This window comes from Musca autumnalis, unplaced genomic scaffold (genome assembly GCF_047663935.1).
Source record: "Musca autumnalis isolate F117 unplaced genomic scaffold, ASM4766393v1 scaffold_5, whole genome shotgun sequence".
NCBI lineage: Eukaryota > Metazoa > Arthropoda > Insecta > Diptera > Muscidae > Musca > Musca autumnalis.
Window position 1 is genome coordinate 7,522,090 of NW_027412088.1, and position 14,777 is coordinate 7,536,866.

The 14,777-nt window shown below is 34.2% G+C and overlaps 2 protein-coding genes across 7 annotated transcripts; one reads left to right on the plus strand and one right to left on the minus strand.

Moving 5' to 3' along the window:
- Positions 1–489: 489 nt before the first annotated feature.
- AspRS (aspartyl-tRNA synthetase) lies at positions 490–3,417 on the minus strand. Its single transcript, XM_073956670.1, has 6 exons — positions 3,265–3,417; positions 2,676–2,813; positions 2,293–2,612; positions 1,825–2,231; positions 1,150–1,767; positions 490–1,084 (listed from the first exon to the last, which is right to left on the minus strand). Exons 2-6 carry the CDS (start codon positions 2,790–2,792, stop codon positions 921–923), a joined length of 1,626 nt encoding a protein of 541 aa, XP_073812771.1. The 5' UTR covers positions 2,793–2,813; positions 3,265–3,417; the 3' UTR covers positions 490–920.
- Positions 3,418–4,522: 1,105 nt separating this feature from the next.
- Positions 4,523–14,429, plus strand: Nmda1 (N-methyl-D-aspartate receptor-associated protein). 6 transcript variants are annotated; one of them, XM_073956671.1, is made up of 6 exons: positions 4,587–4,727; positions 5,671–5,810; positions 8,446–8,490; positions 9,668–9,981; positions 10,043–10,291; positions 13,093–14,429. In XM_073956671.1, exons 2-6 carry the CDS (start codon positions 5,777–5,779, stop codon positions 13,450–13,452), a joined length of 1,002 nt encoding a protein of 333 aa, XP_073812772.1. In that variant the 5' UTR covers positions 4,587–4,727; positions 5,671–5,776; the 3' UTR covers positions 13,453–14,429. The 6 variants fall into 6 exon arrangements, with proteins under 6 accessions (XP_073812777.1, XP_073812774.1, XP_073812772.1 ...); XM_073956672.1 differs by lacking the exon at positions 4,587–4,727 and adding an exon at positions 5,434–5,452; XM_073956676.1 differs by lacking the exons at positions 5,671–5,810; positions 8,446–8,490 and adding an exon at positions 5,548–5,618 and having other exon boundaries at positions 4,523–4,727.
- The last annotated feature ends 348 nt before the right edge of the window (positions 14,430–14,777 follow it).

Sequence of the window (14,777 nt, forward strand, 5' to 3'; positions counted from 1 at the left end):
AACTAAAAATATTTTTATTGTCCTTTTTCTTCCGTACTCCTATTTTTTTGAACAACAAATTTGAAGGCGATTTATAATGTTGGTGTAAACAGTAAATAATTTAAAACAGATTATCACATTTCTGCTGATGAATTAACTGCTGGGATGTCAACAATGTTAAACAAATTCAAAATAAACCAAAATGGGGGGTTAGTTTAACCATGTTTATTCGACCATTCCCTTGGTGTGAATGAGCACTCCTATTATTTTGAACACAGCTGTATGTATGTACATATGTATGCACATTAAGTAATTTGCACATTGTTCTATTAAGGGAGGAACAACTTCAGTTGAAAGTTGTCATACATAAAGCAATTTTGGCAACTGCCAACGCCACTCAACGATAATTGCTATCGATAATCGACCCCTTTACTACATACTTACAAAGAGTTGTTATTATCGTAAATTGTTTATCAATTCGCCATAAACAGAAAAAGATAACGATATCACTTTCTTTGGATACAAAAATTAAATAGTTTTTATTTTGTTATTTAAAAAAAATGTATTTATATGGTGTGTGATTTTCCGACAAGTTTTTTTTCGGGGGAGGGCACTATTAATTAAATCAGCCTTGAAAATAGTTCGAAAATTGTTCGTTCTTCGCATATGTAGATATTCCATCGCTTTGTGTTGTTAAACAACATTCATATTGTAAAATACAATATATGTATTTGGGTATCGAGGATAAATTAAGTAAATCGTTTCGTTAAAAAAGAAAAAGGAAAAATAATGCAGTTTTTGTTGTGGTTAAAACTAAATAAAATAATTATTGACGAAGAAAATCAAAAAGTCAACTAAACACAAAAAACCAACGCAAAAGAAGGGCTGTTGTTGTAAGCATCAAGCTTTGTTCTTCTTTTGTGTAAAACCGTGATGATAATTTAGGGTGTCAATCTCTTGGGATCGCGAGGGAACATTGATGTTTTACGGATGTTGTCAAGACCCAAATACAACATAACGACACGCTCCATACCAATACCACCACCAGCATGTGGAGGACAACCGAAGCGGAACGATTCGATGTAGGCAGCAATTTTGCTGATATCTGTAAAGAATATAAAAATAACGCTTAAAATGTGTCTACAGAGAAAAAATTACCTGTTTACTCACCAATGCCATGATGTTTGGCTCTTTCTGTTAAGAAGTCGGGATCATGTATACGCTGGGCTCCAGACAAAATTTCTTCACCTCTCATAAACATATCATATGAATTGGAATAAATTGGATTGTTGGGATCGGGCATGGTGTAGAATGGACGAATGGCCAAGGGGAATTTATCCAAAATATAGAAATCTGTATCGTATTTGGCCTTGACCAAACGTCCCAATAATTTTTCATTGGGTGTAGAGAGATCTTCTTCGTCACCAGTTTCAACACCAGCTTCACGTAACATGGCTACACCTTCTGAGAATTGCAGAATTAGTGGAGGTTCCAAAAATTTGAAAGGCTCAACTCTGTATTGTTGGCGAACGGCTTCGATTTCATTGCTGTATTGATCGCGTAATCCTTTGAAAATATCGGTAAATGTATTACCAATTGTATGGAGAACTTCGTGGTAATGGTACTTGAAAGACATTTCCAAATCCAAACCCACGAATTCAGTCAAATGTCTATGAGTATTGGAATCTTCTGCACGAAATACAGCGCCTACTGTGAAAACTTTGTCAAAATCAGCAGCAATTGCCATTTGTTTATACAATTGAGGAGACTGGGCCAAGTATGCAGAATCTATAGGAATACCCAATATTAATAAAACTAAGATCAAGGGGCAAAATGTCGACTTACCTTTAAAATAGCTAACGGTAAATACATTCGCACCACCCTCACTAGCAGCCGAAATAATTTTGGGTGTGTGAATTTCTGTAAAACCCTTGGCGGTTAGTATATCGCGGAACAAGCGACATACGCCAGCTTCCAAACGGAATATAGCTTGATTAGCTGGAGTTCTCAAATCCAATACGCGATTATCCAAACGTGTATCCTGGTTGACACGAATATTAAGGCCATCGGTATCATCAGGATTATCGGGCCGAGAGGCATCCTCAATTTGCAGTGGCAATTGTGGTTTAGCTTGTGATACTACAAACAGTTGTTGTATCGACAATTCCAGACTTTGTTCCGTACAAGATTCGATCTTAGTGGGAACACTTACGGCTACGGCTTCAATATCAATTATACTTTCCTTGTTCAAGCTATGTAACAAAAAGTTGTTTAATAATCGTAGTCAACTCAAATTTTTAAATTATAACTTACTTGCCAGCAAATTTCACCATTTGTTTGGATATTTTATCACCTACAGCCAAAATACATTGTACCGTACTGCTATTCTGGCGTAAAATAAGGAAACATTGTTTGCCCTTTGCTCTGGATGTGTGCACACGACCTCTAACCCAGATGGCAGACTTGCCCACATGATCCTTTAAATCGGTCACTGTTACAAAGTTTCTTTCTTCATGTGTTTCCTTGGAATTGATAATACCATACATGCCATAGCAGCCGGCTGAAATATCTTCTCCACTGTCTGCGGCATTGGCATTATCGGCTTTTCCAGCAGCAGCCTTATATTCGGCTTTCTATAAATGTACAAATTTGCTTCATATCGTCGAAGACATTCTTATAACGGAATAGTAACTTACCTTGGCAGCCTTTAATGCTTCCTTGGCCTGTTTTTTTGCAGCTTTCTTCGATGTGGTTTCACCTTCGTTTCCGTTGGAATTCGGTGCTTTCGTGGCGGTTTCGTTTTCGGTCACCATTTTGATAAGACGTGCCTTTATCTGTTGAATAAAAAATAAAAACATTTGAAAAATAAACCACATAAATTCATTTGATCTAATTGCACCTATTTGCAGGCCATAAATCGGAGAGTACTGATAAGGAACTCGGGAGAGATACTAAGAGAACAAAAATTGTTTTTCTTTCTCTTACTTATTTTTACATGGAAAATATAGACGATTGCATCATGTTAACAAAGAATAATTTTACATGTGAAAATATTTCAAGAATTTTGAATAAAACATTTAATCAATCCCATTTATCTTCCCAAGATCACAAAACAATTTGCAAAATATAAGAAATTCATTCATTTCTCTTATAAAATCGCAAATTCCGGTTAGTGTCACATGTTTGAGCATTGTTTCCAGATGGCTTATTACATTGCTTTCCATTACTTACGCACACTTCTTTTCATTTACGGAAATAGTTTTTAATCTTTGTAGCTAAATTTACCTTTTAAATAACTTATATTTTACTGTTTTTCAAACAAAAAACAACTTTTCGCACCGTCCCAACAGATGAATAAGCGCTGTTCGGCCTTCGTGGCTAAAAGAAGAAGAGAGGCCTGATGCTGCCATATTAATGACAGTTTAACTGTCAAATGACGGCGACCTATAACTAAAGTCGTCCATTAGAAAGTCAGTAGTCACACGCGCAAAATTTGCGTTTAAGAAAATTGAGTTTGTGGAAGAGCGCGGAGGGGAAAGAGCTCTCTGTACTCGTTCGTCCCCGCTCTTACCAAAAAATCAATTTTCTTTACTGCAAAATTTGTGCGTGTGACTACTGAGAAAAATATATAAACCAGTTAAGGCGTGTTTAGACTAGCCATCAGTGTCGTATTTAATTCACGCAACAAACACAATTTATTTTGTTAAAAACTATAATCGCATTCACATTTTCGTTTTCTTTACCTATTTTCTTCATTTTTTGGTAAAATTGTTTTTTTTTACATTTTTTTCGAACGTTCCCAACGCCACTCATTCCCACACCTTCCGAACCGTGGGGCGACATCCCCATTACGTAGGGATCGCGTACATGTCATGATCCGGAGCATGACGGGATAAAAAGTTGGCATTGAATACCAGCTACAGAATATTCTGCAACAGCTAGTATATTTTATAATATTAGGTTATTGGAAAAAATAGGAAAAATTAGTAGATTCTTGCAGTACTGGAACAGACCAACAATCATTGCACATTCAGTAGTCACTCGCGCAAAATTTGCGGTAAAGAAAATTGAGTTTTTGGGAGATAGCGGAGAGGAAAGAGCCCCTATCTACTTCTTCCTCCCGCTCTCAACCAAAAACTCAATTTTCTTTAGCGCAAATTTTGCGCGCGTGACTACTGAGAAAGGAAAATTATTTGTTTTACGAATGAAAACATTTAAAGCTTTGTTCCAGAACAAAAAAGTTTTTACACATTTTACGACTTTTACACATTTTACCCGAAAAACCGTTCCCGTACACAAAAAAGTGGTAAAATGTTCACTTCTCTTTAAACAAAACATAAACATAATATAATAATTGAAATGTGTTGAAAACAAAGGAACATGAATAAAAACAAACTATGTGAACGAAAAAAAAAAGAAATCGGTGATTTTCATTCATAATTTTACAACTGTTTTTGAAGTTGTCTGGACGCCTACGTCACACAGGCAACTTTTGGGTTTTTGACAAGCAATACATGTACTCAACTGGCCTTTCATGTGTAAACGCAGGGTTAGGTTTAGCAGTCAGTAATTCACTTTGGAATAGGGTTACTATGTTTCGGCGACGTGTGGCAACTACATTTCTGTTTCTGTCCAGAAAAAAATAGAAATCCAAACAAGTTGTACTCAAGAGACGGAGAAAAATTAAATATATTTTCCAAGTGTTCTATAAAGAGAAACAATAACATCAAGTCCTAATTTTGTGAAAGGTAATTTGAAAATCCCCGATATCAATGCAAACATAATTGGACGTCACACAAATGACAATAAAAAAATCACATAAAGTAAATTTGTGCAATAAATAATATACAGTGCGAAAATAAGTCGTCTAAGTGCACCGCACCGCTTAAAAATGAGTCACCTACCTTAGATTAATTGTAAAATAAAGTCGGATTTTAGTATTTTTTAGTAGTTATTTAATATATGTGAAATGGTGAAATATAATGAAATGGTCATGTCAAGGTTTTTCATCTTGACTTTACAGTAAATAGATGACGACATCATTTGAATTCTTGTGAAAATCAAAACACTATATAACCCTGAAATTGGAAAAAGTGGTTGTCTTGGCTTCCGTGCGAAAGTGGGTGTTTTTTATGCCAAGTTTGGAACTCTAGTTTACTATTTTACATAGCTATCTAAAAGAATACAAACCATTCATTAGCTATTGTTTATCTTATCTGTAGACGTTGACATGAAAACAATATATGAGTCAATACCCCGTCTCATTGGAATTATATTGTGTGTGTTATATGCTGAAAAGATTAAATAGTCTTTGATAAATATAAATAAGTGAAAGTACTTCTTTTAAATTAAAAGCGGATAAAAATCTTAGAATGTTGCGGTAGTATGAAAATTATATTCGTTGCGGAAAGTAATACATATTAACAATTACAATTAAAAACATACGAGTTAAATTTGCAACATAAGTCATTAGGTGACTCTTCGGAATGAAATTATAGCATATAAACCCTTCATGTGGTTTTAATTTGCATATTTACACATTTACTAATCCAAGTTTTCTATTTCTAGGTATCTACTGGTTCGAACACATTTTTTTCTTGTAGAGCTAAGCTAAACACTAAATAACATTAGTATGGCTGGTAAGTTTAATATTAACAATATTAATGTTTGTGTGTGTTTTCTAATTTTCAGCCTAATTGTTCAAAAAGCAAACAATATAGAAGTAGAAGAAGTAATTCTTTAGCGAAGTAAATTTCCCATCTGTGAGTTTTCTAAATTTAAAAGCAAGCAAAACAAAATGTCTTGGCAAGGCGGCGGGCCCTATTATCAAGGTGTCTATTTTATTTCTTTATCATATCTTTTGGTTTCAGTTCTATAACACCTTAGTATTGCTAATAATTCACTGACCGTATTTTATATATTAAAGTTATGATTACGTCTAGATACTAACATACTAATCTGTGGTATATGTATGTATTTTGAAATGGAAACCAAGGGCCAGTGTGAAATGCAAAAGAAAATTGTAAAAAAAAGAATGAGTAATCTTTCAGCTTATAACGTTTAATTTTATGCTTACAGTGGAATCGACCATTTAAATCCACTGAATCACTGGATTCTTCGCGTATGATTCAAATCCGTTATTGTGTTCTGCTCATGGCACAATTACCAAGGTAGTGGTATCGTAAAATGTTAAATATGTTATGTCAAAATTTTCTTTATGTTGTTGGAGAAATTGCAACAAAAATAATTTTTTATAAAAGGATTTGGCATTTCATTTCCGTGCAGCCAGTTTGACACCACTACCTTGGTAATTGTGCCATGGGTCTGCTTAAAGTTTTCTGAGCCTAAAAAAGTTATATTTTCAACTTTAGATAAATGATATTTGTTTGTATACACGTATGTTGAGTGTTACATACCTATTTCGCAAAAGCATACAAGTTTTCTCTAATTTTTACACTGCCATTAGTTTCTGCATGTTATTATTTTGGTTATTGCAATCAAAACGTGTAAACTAATATACAAATTCGGTAGCTACAGAAACCGAACTTCATTACAACTAACCTAATCCCACGGTAGCGGGTTCTATCGTACCGGATTGACCCGAAACCGTATCGTTTCGGCCAGCGGCTGCCAACCCAGCATCAAACCTAAGCTTCTACGTAGGTTTGTATGCTGCTACAATAACAACAACTAACCTCTGAAACATTCAACACCATACACTACACATACATATGTAGGTACTTGGTGGGTAAATTTTTGTACATATTCTAAACAAGATACTTCATCAAAATTTCTTAGTTTTCGGTGGCCACTTTTTCTCTACAACTTATTTGTATTCAATGTCTAAAATCGTGGTCTATAAATTTAAACAAATGGATTTTTTTTCATCTTTCACTTACCGCCCTATTTATCGCTCAGTCTTTAGACTAAGGAGGAGGGTATATATATACACTTTCATTCGACCGAAATGTGCTTCATCGAAATAATGATTTTAGACCACAAGTATGTTTGGCCGAAATTCGTTTCAGACTATTTAGAGTAATATTGTTGTCCAAACTTAGATTAAGTTCGGAGATGGCCATATCGGCCCACTCCTCGCGTGTTACATCCCTCAACAAAAATTCTACATTTTTTATTTATTTATATTGACTTCTTACGACAGTACAGACTTTTTCAGAAACATGTCCTGAGAAAGTTGTCCGAAAGATGTAAAAACCCCTCCGGCAGCATGTGTGTCGGATAAAGCAGTGGTAGATTATGTTTATCGGTCCTCTCCATCCGGTATCTCCTCCACAAAAGTTCAAACATTTTCGCTGAATTGAAATGCGCGATATCTCTTGAACGGAGTAACAGATTTAGTCCGAACTTTGAATATCGTCATATTTTGCACAAGTTCGAAAATGGGCAATATTCGTCCACTTCTTAGTGTACATCCCTCGCAAAAGTTCAATACTTTTAATAACAGTTTAGGGTCTATTTTAGGATCATTTGGACATTTTTAACGAAGGTATTCCTTGTGCTCCTGTTTGTAGCCATATTATGTTTCGTGGGCAAGTCCATGCTTCCTGAAATAATGGCCCAAAAGCTCTTAATTATCGGTGTGAATGATTGCCAAAATAAAATCCACTCCTAAAAATTTCGGTCCATTCCTCCTTACGCAACCCTTGAGCATTAATCCAAATCGCTATTTTTGTCAAGATTCAAGAAGAAAGGATTTTGATTGTGTTTTTCCTGTAACATTCTCCCATAGAACTTTTATCTTCAATATGACATTAGAATCGGTTGAAATTCAGAACATATATCTTAATTCACTTCATGGCAGGAGAAATTTAGTTATTAACGGTCATAACAGGCAGTCTTAAAGATCAGCACTCTCGAAAGAGTTGAATAAACAGATTCTTTAACAGGACATAAAGGAGCAAGAACCATTTCAAAACTGTATATTTTTTCATAATAATTGACGGTATTGAATTAAAGGCTAATACATAAATATGCATCTAAAAGTAAATGAAATCGCCGAAGAATGGTTTTTGTATACACGGCCCAGGAAAAACTCATTACAAATTTCCTTACTAACCCATTATTTTAACAAGGGCATATCACAAGAAATATGTAAGTAGTAGTAATACGTAGTTTTGATTATTAAAAAAAGTACTTTTGACTTTTAGTGGCCAAAAAATAACTACTTATTTCTTGGACCATGGAGATTTATGAGTTTTTTTGTAAAGTTAGAGTTTGTTTTATAATTTAAGACACACATAAATCACAGTTTTGAGCTTACCCTTTATGAACCTGTTAAGATGTACATTTGTATATTCTCATCATACACACTAAATTCAAGTCACGATAATAAATTAGCGCTGAGTAAGCCAGTTTATATAGCCACATGTACACCATTATACATACAAACAAATGTACACTTTATTTTCCTAATTAAATTAACAACATAATTGTGTTTCTTCTAAGAGTTAATACAATTCGAAGGCACACAAATGACGTCAAACCCCACAGGTAAACCTGATTAAACATATTGAAATTTCTCGAAAATTTGCACATGTTTATTTTTGGATGCCAGTAGTTGCTAGATAGTTGGTTTTTCAATTCGCAGAGTTGAATAAATTTCCATTTTGTATATGATCTGAATACTTTGACTTGGAAATTTGTCAAATAAAATCAGCATTCTGCAGTAGAAGCCTACTTTATTCATCTATTCAATTACTGTTCGTGATTTCAATTAATTCTATCCTCGTGTTCCTTTTTATAAATTTCCTTTTTTATACACTCATAAATGGAATATTACTTGTAACAGAAAGTTCCCACATTCAGCATAAAGAGTATCATAGGTCAAAAACTATGGCCTTATTAATCATATTTTTATCTTGCAAATGCTATTTTTTATGAGCGATCGATAACAATTCATATTTAATGACAAATTTATGTGGAATCGTCAAAAATGTGAAATGAATTTCAAACCACACAATTAACGGAATTTTTAATTAATCATATCAAAAGGCAGATAAACTACACACTCTGTCCGTATGAATGTCGAAGTGTTGATAGAAAGATTTCCCAAGTGAACAGGTGTTGCTTGTTTGTCAATGCTATATAAACAAAAGCTTTAAAGTGAAGACGGTGGTAACAATGCTACTTAAAATATACTCACACATATAAAACAAATTGTAAATATATTTCTTTATTAAGAATAAAAACTGGCTGTCCCTTAATTTTGTGGGCAAGACTGTGTTCTACGCAATTCTTGTGAGTGTGTTAAATTTGAAGTCTGATATATTTTTGTTATCTGTGCGATAACACCGCCACGAAGTTCTTTTCGAATCCAAGGGAACATTCTTTTCAGTTGAAAATAAATGAACTGTTTTTTCATGTGGTGATTAACGCTTCTAATATTAGTATTTTATTAAAAGTCTTTGCTGTCGACGAGTACAATTTTTATTTTAGAATATTTTGAAAACGAAAATGTATCAATCTGTAAATCAGGGTGAAGGAAAGTTACACACACAGCTTGTAAAATTCAAATTAGTTTGCATGAAATTAAATTTCGTAAATATACACATTTTTGTGTAGACGCCGCATGTAAAATATACAATTGAGGCTCATTTTTTCATATGCTTGTGGAGATGGATGGGTTGGTTTTAATGACAATATTTTTGCTTCTTTTTCACATTTATAGATCCGAATCAACAATATTATGGTGGCGGTTATCCCCAAGGTGGCTATCCACCGCCAGGCGGCTATCCTCCAGCTGGTGGCTATCCACCACCAGGGGGCTATCCTCCAGCGGGTGGCTATCCTCCAGCTGGTGGTTTTCCTCCTCAAGGTGGCTACGGAGGTCCTGGTTTTGTTCCACCACAACCAGGCTTTGTGCCACCACCACAAAACGACTATGGCGGAGGCTATGAAGATCCTGAGGCCCCTAAGAACTTTGCTTTCGATGATCAAAGTGTGCGCAAAGGCTTCATACGCAAAGTTTATCTTATTTTGATGGTAAGTCTATTACTGACATTTCTAAAACATGTTTACTCTACACCATACTTTTTTCTTTTAGGGACAATTGTTGGTAACTTTTGGTTTTGTGGCCTTGTTCGCTTTTCATAAGGGCACCCGTGATTTTGCTATGAGAAATCCAGCTCTGTTTTGGGTTGCTTTAGCCGTTCTTCTCGTTACAATGATCTGCATGGCTTGTTGTGAAGGCGTACGTCGTAAAACACCTATGAATTTCATATTTTTAAGCTTGTTTACACTAGCCGAATCATTCTTATTGGGAGTTTCAGCAAGCAGATATGCACCAACAGAGGTAAGTTTGTAAACTGCAATTGTGCATGTTGTTAAATTCGATTGTTAACAATTTAAGATGTTGATTAGTTAAATTTAATACGAAAAGTGGGGATTATAAGGACTTTTCCTCGTACTCTGAAAAGAAAACAGCTCCCTGTAGAGCAGTTGCATACATCAGACATATAAAAATATAAATAGGTAGCGACAGCATCAAAAGATTTTTACACTGATATATTTTGGACATGTTCACAGTGTACCGGGAATTGTAAAGTTATAAATTAAACTTATGCTGAACGCTTTTTAATTGATTTTAATTGCGTTTACATCGTCGTCAATGCAATTAAGGGGTAGTTTACACTATATGTAAATGTCATATGACATGACATTTTCCATCGTTATATATTCGCTAATATGTGTAATATTGGAGATTTTCCGTCCACACCAGCAAAAATGTAAAAAACCACGTCTCCACATTGCCTCCGTGGGTAAATGTGGAATGTTTTCATTTCGTGTCATATGACATGGATAGATAGTAGCTGTGTTCCTTTACTTACCTGAGGTTACCATTTTTACCATTTTTAACCTGCAAAGCGTTCCTTAACCCCGAAAAGTGGCAAAACTGGAAGCATTTTTTAAGAGAATGAGAGTGGAGAGAGCTAAAATGGATTTCTCTTTTAACACAGGCTACCAGCAAAATTTCTGCAGGTAAAAATAGCAGAACTGATTTTTCGACTTTTGTTTGACGATTATTTCACAATGAAAAAGAAAATGGACAAAAAACAGAAGAAAAAGTCGAACGCTGACAAAACTAAATTAAAAACTGTGAAACAAAAGACGAAAATTGACTTTTTTATGTTTCTTTTTGACACTGCTGCCAGATCTACCATTTTTCCGTTCCTTTACTTTTCTGGTAAAAATGTTCATGAGAGAGCAATTTTGACACTTTTCTCTTTTACCACCCTTACCATTAAAAGAGTAAAGGAACAAAGCTAGTGTAAACTACCTCTAAATGGTTCGCCGACTTGCTTGAAATCGAAAAACGAAATGAAAAATACAACTAATTTTTTAGCTTTTAAATTTGAATGCTATAACATTCACTTCATTTTTCATTAGTCTCCTACATGCCCCACAAAAGTTCGAAAATGTTCGGAAAATTTGTGAGCACGACAACTCTTGAAGGGAGTAACCGATTTGGCCCACACTTTGTACATCGTGAAAGTTCTACCAGATTTAGATGGAGTTAAAATATGGGCTCAATCAGTCCACTCCTTCGGGTACTTCCCACGCAAAATTTCGGAAAAGTTCAGGTTAGGACCTGCTCTCGAATCGCTTTGATTTTTGTTGTAGCAACTTGTTTTCGCTGTCCCCCATACGACGGTACAAGTTTCATAAGGGGCAAGTCCATACTTCCTGAGAAAATAGCCTGAAAGGTGCAAAAAAACCCATATGAAACCGTGTGTAATGGTTGGAGCGCAGGATAAATCTCCAACGGATCTGCCAATTCGGTCCAAAATTTGGCCTTCGTAATATTTTGTCCAAACATAGTTTAAGTACGAAGATAAACCATGTCGGTCCACTCCTTCAGGTGCCTCCCTCACAAAAATTCAAAAATCTTCGGAAAAAATATGCGCACGATAACTCTTGAAGGGAGTGACCGATGTAATCCATACTCTGCACATCCTAATATATCTACCAGATATAGATCAGGTTCGAATATGGACAATATTTGTGCACTCCTTTGGGTACCTCCCACAGAAAATGTCGGATAAGTTCACTTTAAGACCTGCTCTCGAATCACTTTGATTTTTGTTGAAGCGATTTGCATTCGATACATCCATTCTGACGGTAAAAGTTTTTTCAGGAGCAGGTCCATATTTCTTGGGAAAACATCCCGAAAGGTGTAAAAAGTCCTAGGTCACCATATGCGGCAGTTCACCATATGTGGTACGGATTTGGTGCAACATTTGGTCTTCGTCATATTTTATCCAAACTTAGTTTCATGGGGCAATACCGGTCCCCAACTTCCGGTACTTCTCCCCAATATTTTAAAAATGTCACTAAAATATTAAGACGATATCACTTGAATGGTGCAACCAAGTTGGTCCAGACTTTGGATCTCCTAATATTTTGTCAAAATTTAGTTCAACTTCTAAAATGGCCCATATCGGTCCTCCCTAAGGGTACCACCCCCAAAAAAGTTCAACATTTGTGTTAATTCCTAATCTACATTTTTGTCGGCAAGTTCAAATGTTGGAAAAGAGCCACAAAATTCTGAAGAGACGCTAAATACATTCTATCTGTCTGTGGATGAAAATTTGAATTCACATAGGGTGAGGGTATACCTCTGTCGGCAAAGTTGACTGACACTTTTTTACTTGTTTTTAAAGAATTGTCTACTATTTATGCCCTAAATACTTTCGAAAGTAATAGGCTGACTTCCGTATCGTCATTTGCTTTGTGTTGTTTAAACTTCGTCAAAATATTTCTGGTGCACACTCATACATTGTTCCTCGAAAATGCAACTAAATGTATCAGAAAAAATTTATACATGTTTGCTTTTTATTTGATATTTTTGATATTTTGAAACACGTAGCTTCGTATTTGTTAATTGCAACGGCGTTAAGAAACATAATACTTCGCACATTTTCAGTCATTTGTAATGCAACTGACGATGCGGAAGTCAGCCATATTGTCATAGATTTAATATAAGGATTTTTATTTCCACATAAGGTATTTTTATTACCACTTGCAATTTTACTTTATTTAGAAAATAATTTTTTTACGACAATATACTGATCAATTTTTTTATATTTTCTTTAGATTATGATGGCCGTTGGCATAACTGCTGCTGTTTGCCTAGCCTTGACTCTATTTGCATTCCAGACAAAATATGATTTCACCATGTGTGGCGGTGTTCTGCTTGTCTGCATGGTGGTCTTTCTCATATTTGGCATTGTGGCCATTTTCCTTCCCGGCAAAATTATGACTCTGGTTTATTCATCAATTGGTGCTCTGCTCTTCTCCATTTACTTGGTCTATGATACCCAATTGATGATGGGCGGCGATCACAAGTACTCGATTAGTCCCGAAGAGTATATATTTGCTGCATTGAACCTTTACTTGGACATTATCAACATCTTCACGTACATATTGGCCATTATTGGTGCCTCAAGGGATTAGGACTGAATGTAACGTATGATTAAAAAAACACAAAACAACATCACTTTGAACCACATTACGAAAATCTAAAAAAAAAATATCCATTGATGATCACTTCTTAATGTTTAACATAACTGAATCCAAACCAAAACTGAATTTAAATGTGTATGTATGTGGTATGGTACGAATGCACCACAATTTGAATGTTTCCTTTTCTTTTGCGTGTTTGAAGACATGTTTTCCACATGTTCAGCCATACACATACTTATAACATACATAAATATTTATTAATTACAAACAACTACTATATTTAACAATAAGGAACTGTAATAATTTTCCAATAATATTGAGTTTTATTCTATTTATTCAACTTAATATGTATAATAAACTCTGATGTATTGTTATCATTAACTGCTTCTATGTAATCATAAGTGGTTTAATGAATTTTGTTTTGCGTTTTAATATCAATCAAGTATATGTATATGTAAATGTAATTTTAAGTATTTTTTAATGTTATTTATCTATATATATGTAACTTTCCTTATAATTTGTTATGATCATTTTGTTATTTTTCATTATCCATCTAATACCAAAAACGAAATTCCTTTAGTAGCACTAAAAACATACTGAATTATTATTAAAAATATATTGCTTCAAATGCTGCATATATGTATGTATATGTGTGTATGTATGGTTAAGTGAATAAACCACCAATAAGTTTATTTAACTGAATTTACTTCTCTTGCGTTTATACCTTTTATTTTGCTTTAGAATAAGATTGGCCATACATTTTTACAAAATTTAAATGTATTAAAATTGGTTTTTATGTATCTGAAAAATGATAAAAAAAAACTTACCAAGTATTCGTTTTACAAAACATAAAAAATTATTATTAAAATCTAAACCCCATAAAATTATATTGTAAGAGAGGAATAATGAATAAAAAAACATAAATCTCCTAGAAATGAGAGAAATATACAAATGAAGAATGAATGAAATTTAAGTCGTTTTCTTTATTTATAATAAAAAAATCATCTTTAAAAAATGTAAACTTGAGTCATCAAATTGTAAAAGTGAGGTTATAGACCGTATGTGTTTTCCCACGATATCATATTTGAAATGTATTAGATATTTTGTAATAAAATTGGTTCGAAATAAATTTCGTATATAACCTCAGTTTCTTTGATGGAATGAATTGTCTTTTAATGGGCCGATTCCGTACAGCGAGGCGAGTCATGTCGCGTCGTCTATCGTCTCTGCGACAAAATTTAAAAAATGCACTACGTACAGCGATAGAAAATAATCGTCGATAACAAGTTATTTTTTTTTTTATTTATTTTTATTCG

Bases quoted from the DNA above. Each gene is read 5' to 3' on its own strand.
- AspRS (XM_073956670.1), bottom strand. From the start codon at position 2,792: ATGGTGACCGAAAACGAAACCGCCACGAAAGCACCGAATTCCAACGGA. The intron at 2,232-2,292 runs GTAAGTTATAAT...TTTGTTACATAG, and splicing joins ATGGTGAAATTTGCTGGCAA to CTTGAACAAGGAAAGTATAA. The intron at 1,768-1,824 runs GTAAGTCGACAT...GTATTCCTATAG, and splicing joins TACCGTTAGCTATTTTAAAG to ATTCTGCATACTTGGCCCAG.
- Nmda1 (XM_073956671.1), top strand. From the start codon at position 5,777: ATGTCTTGGCAAGGCGGCGGGCCCTATTATCAAG. The intron at 5,811-8,445 runs GTGTCTATTTTA...GTTTCTTCTAAG, and splicing joins CGGCGGGCCCTATTATCAAG to AGTTAATACAATTCGAAGGC. The intron at 9,982-10,042 runs GTAAGTCTATTA...TTTTTCTTTTAG, and splicing joins AAGTTTATCTTATTTTGATG to GGACAATTGTTGGTAACTTT.